This window comes from Etheostoma spectabile, chromosome 9 (assembly GCF_008692095.1).
Source record: "Etheostoma spectabile isolate EspeVRDwgs_2016 chromosome 9, UIUC_Espe_1.0, whole genome shotgun sequence".
In the NCBI taxonomy this organism is placed as follows: domain Eukaryota; kingdom Metazoa; phylum Chordata; class Actinopteri; order Perciformes; family Percidae; genus Etheostoma; species Etheostoma spectabile.
Genome location: NC_045741.1, coordinates 15,327,844 through 15,330,757, shown reverse-complemented (window position 1 = coordinate 15,330,757; position 2,914 = coordinate 15,327,844). Strand labels below are relative to the sequence as shown.

At 38.1% G+C, this 2,914-nt stretch overlaps 2 protein-coding genes across 7 annotated transcripts in view; both read left to right on the top strand.

Moving 5' to 3' along the window:
* The window catches only part of dazap1 (DAZ associated protein 1), a 19,578-nt gene extending 18,548 nt beyond the window's left edge, over positions 1 to 1,030 (top strand). For all 5 annotated transcript variants that reach the window (XM_032525706.1, XM_032525709.1, XM_032525707.1 and 2 more), the window contains one exon: positions 171 to 1,030. In XM_032525706.1, coding sequence (XP_032381597.1) covers positions 171 to 343 — 173 coding nt within the window. In that variant the 3' untranslated portion in view covers positions 344 to 1,030. The remainder of the gene's footprint in view (positions 1 to 170) is intronic.
* Positions 1,031 to 1,708: 678 nt separating this feature from the next.
* Positions 1,709 to 2,914, top strand: part of LOC116695514 (dipeptidyl peptidase 9) — a 15,884-nt gene continuing 14,678 nt past the window's right edge. Inside the window, exon 1 of one of the 2 annotated variants that reach the window (XM_032525816.1) lies at positions 1,709 to 1,877. The gene's annotated coding sequence lies outside the window, so the exon portion shown is untranslated. Of the gene's footprint in view, positions 1,894 to 2,914 lie in introns of both variants that reach the window. The other variant, XM_032525814.1, reaches the window with a different exon arrangement.

Sequence of the window (2,914 nt, the reverse complement as noted above, 5' to 3'; positions counted from 1 at the left end):
GCTGTATAGTGAAAGGGTAGGAGGGTGGATTTTTCCTTAACATTAAAATAGTTTTTCACTCAGCAGTACTTTTAAAGGAGTAAGGCTTCTCCCTAAACCCTGTCTGGTGGTCCTGGCGTTAAAACCTTCTTCTCTCCCTCCTGCTTTCTCCTCTCTGTCGTCTTCTTCAGGGTACGGGCAGGACCTGACAGCCTTCAGCCACAGCTTCACAGACCCCAGCCAGCAGGCGGCTTCGTACGGGGCCCCGGCAGCACAGCCCACCGCCGCCCCCCAGTCTGCCGCCACTGCATTCGCCAGAGGGCAGAACCACAATGTACAGGGCTTCCACCCGTATCGACGCTGACTGCCACCTCTTGGCAGGGCCGCTGTGTAAAGTAAAAAAAAAAGAAAAAAAAAAAGAAGTCAGGGATATGTGTGTTCTCGCTAAAAGCAAAACTGGACAGCTGTTTGTGAAACAGAAACCTTTGTGAAAGCAGGGATTCCAGTAAATTCAAAAGGGGTCTCATGAAACCCAGTTCTTTTTTCTTTCTTTTTTTTTTGTGCATAATTTAATGAACATTCAGCAGAAAGAAGCTTTTACCCCCACCCCCACCTACCCCATGTTTTATAGTAGAACTAAACTACTTTGCAATAATTTTGATTGTCTGGTCAAACACTAGCACAGAGACTTTATGTAAAGAGACTTGCATATAAATATGTATATTTATGGTGGACACAAATGAAAAACAGGGTCTCAAGTTTCCTCAGCTTTAAATTCTAGGGAAAAATGTTTTTATTTATCATTTGGTGGATTTTGTTTACTTTCTGAGCCTTTAAAGTTTGTTTAAAATGGAGATTATGAATATATATATTATACACAAACTGTGCAATTTTTTAAAAAGAGAATTTTGTACTATAAATGTACACTTTGCTTGTTTTTTTATTTAAAGATGTAGACTTCCCTCAGGTGGCTCTTTTGGGTGCATTTTTTGCACTTAGGCAAAAAGAAAAAAACGGACAAATTATTACAAAAATAAATGTTTTAAGGATACACTGCTTGTCTCAGATGTTTGTATTTGGCTGTGTATGTTTTTCCTTCTGCTGTTTTGGTGGAAGATGTGCAAAGGAGAGCTGAAAGAATTAATTAAATAACCCATTTGTAGATTGAGATGATATTTATCACCATCTTTTGGGGATCTTTTCTGTCGTTTTTCCAAGCAAAAATGGCAACAACAAAAAACTCCTGCATCTCCAATGGTAAGACTTGCAGTTTTGTTTGATATTATTGTAAATTAAAAAAAATAGTTTTGGATTGGTAATCAGACATATTGAGACATTAGTAGATGTCACATTGGGCTCTCAAATAAAAGGACATTTATTTTTTCAGTTTTTTTGATGGACTAAACGATTGATAGATTAACAGTTAATCAATAATCAAAATAATCAGTTGCAGCCTGGAAGCTAAAATTGGAGTTATTGGTACCTTTTCTGGGATTTAACTAAGGTTTAAACAAACGGAATCCCCACCATTATTCAGATGTTTTTTAGAACTTTAAAGAAACTATTTCTAAATTCCTCATATTAATATAATAATAATAATATTTCTACAGAATAGTACGAGGGCTATTTTTGCTTAAACTGGAAAAGATGGCTATACAAATTGATTACAACCATAGCCAGTGAAAAAATTATAACTCAACTACAAACTTGATGAATCACATCCGGGTCAAAGGTCGTGATCTGGTTGAGAAATTTCACAAACTACTTCCGCGTTGTTAGCATATTAGCGTTAAGCTACCTGTTCTCGGGAAAATAGTTGACTTGAGTAATTTATCAGGCCCTAATTTACCGTTTCCGACAAGGGCGATTCTTCGACAAAAGAAAGACAAGCTTTCAAGGTTTGTGGAAGAAAGTGTAAGCTAAAAATGAATGTGTTTACTGTTATGATTTGTTTTCGTTTTAGTACGTTAGCTTACGAGTGCCTGCCTAACGTGAATGGGTGGCTAACTAGCATCGTACCGTTTACACAGAGGGTTTTAATTCTTGCATAGAATGGGTTTGTCAGGCTTGCTGGGGAGGACACGCTCGGCCAGATGTTGTCTGTGTGGTGCGAAGCTGTCGGTCACTTTTTTGGACTTTAGCTTCATCAGCTGATGTGTCAAAACGAAACTATTAACGCTAGCTATTTGTAACAGTCTCCGTAACGTTAGCTTCATCTGAAACACTCTTTTAGATTTTTACGTGGATGCTAGAAAACATACACTACGTACAAACTGAGAGGATGATGCCAGAGATATTATTGTTAAAAAGAGTTACAAAAATACCATAGGGAGGTAATGTATTAATATTCCTATTTCATAATTTCATGATAAAATATTTAAAAGTAAGACCTGCCAATATAATTTATTGAAGTCACATAACGGAAACTAAGTAATGGTAAACTGATAGGAAGATCCGAATAAAACCGTAAAGTATACACAAAGCACCGAAATAGTTGGGCATAGACTGGGAGAATAAACAGTGATTCAGCCTCCAGTTCCTGTTCACTTTTTGCTTTCGATTTAAGAACTGCTTGCGCTGTTTCATTGGGGAGGCACCGCGTAGCCTACAACTTGCGTTTCTTGAAGTTGGACTCGTGGCGGAAGGAGGAAACGACAGCGCTCACGATATTTATCAGCCCTCTAGAGGACTGAGTCTGAAGCAGGGGCATATTTTGGTTATTATAAGAACGCCGAAGGACAGTTGATTGGAGATAGTTACCCTGTTTTCAGAACGTGCAGAAAAAAAGTTGCTGCCAAAGGCATTGAACACGCATTTGAAAATACCGCGATAATACCGAAAACCATGATAATTTTGGTCACTCTAACTGTGAGGTTACATTTTAGTACTGTTACATCCCTAATATATGTACTGTGTGTGTGTGTGTGTGTGTGTG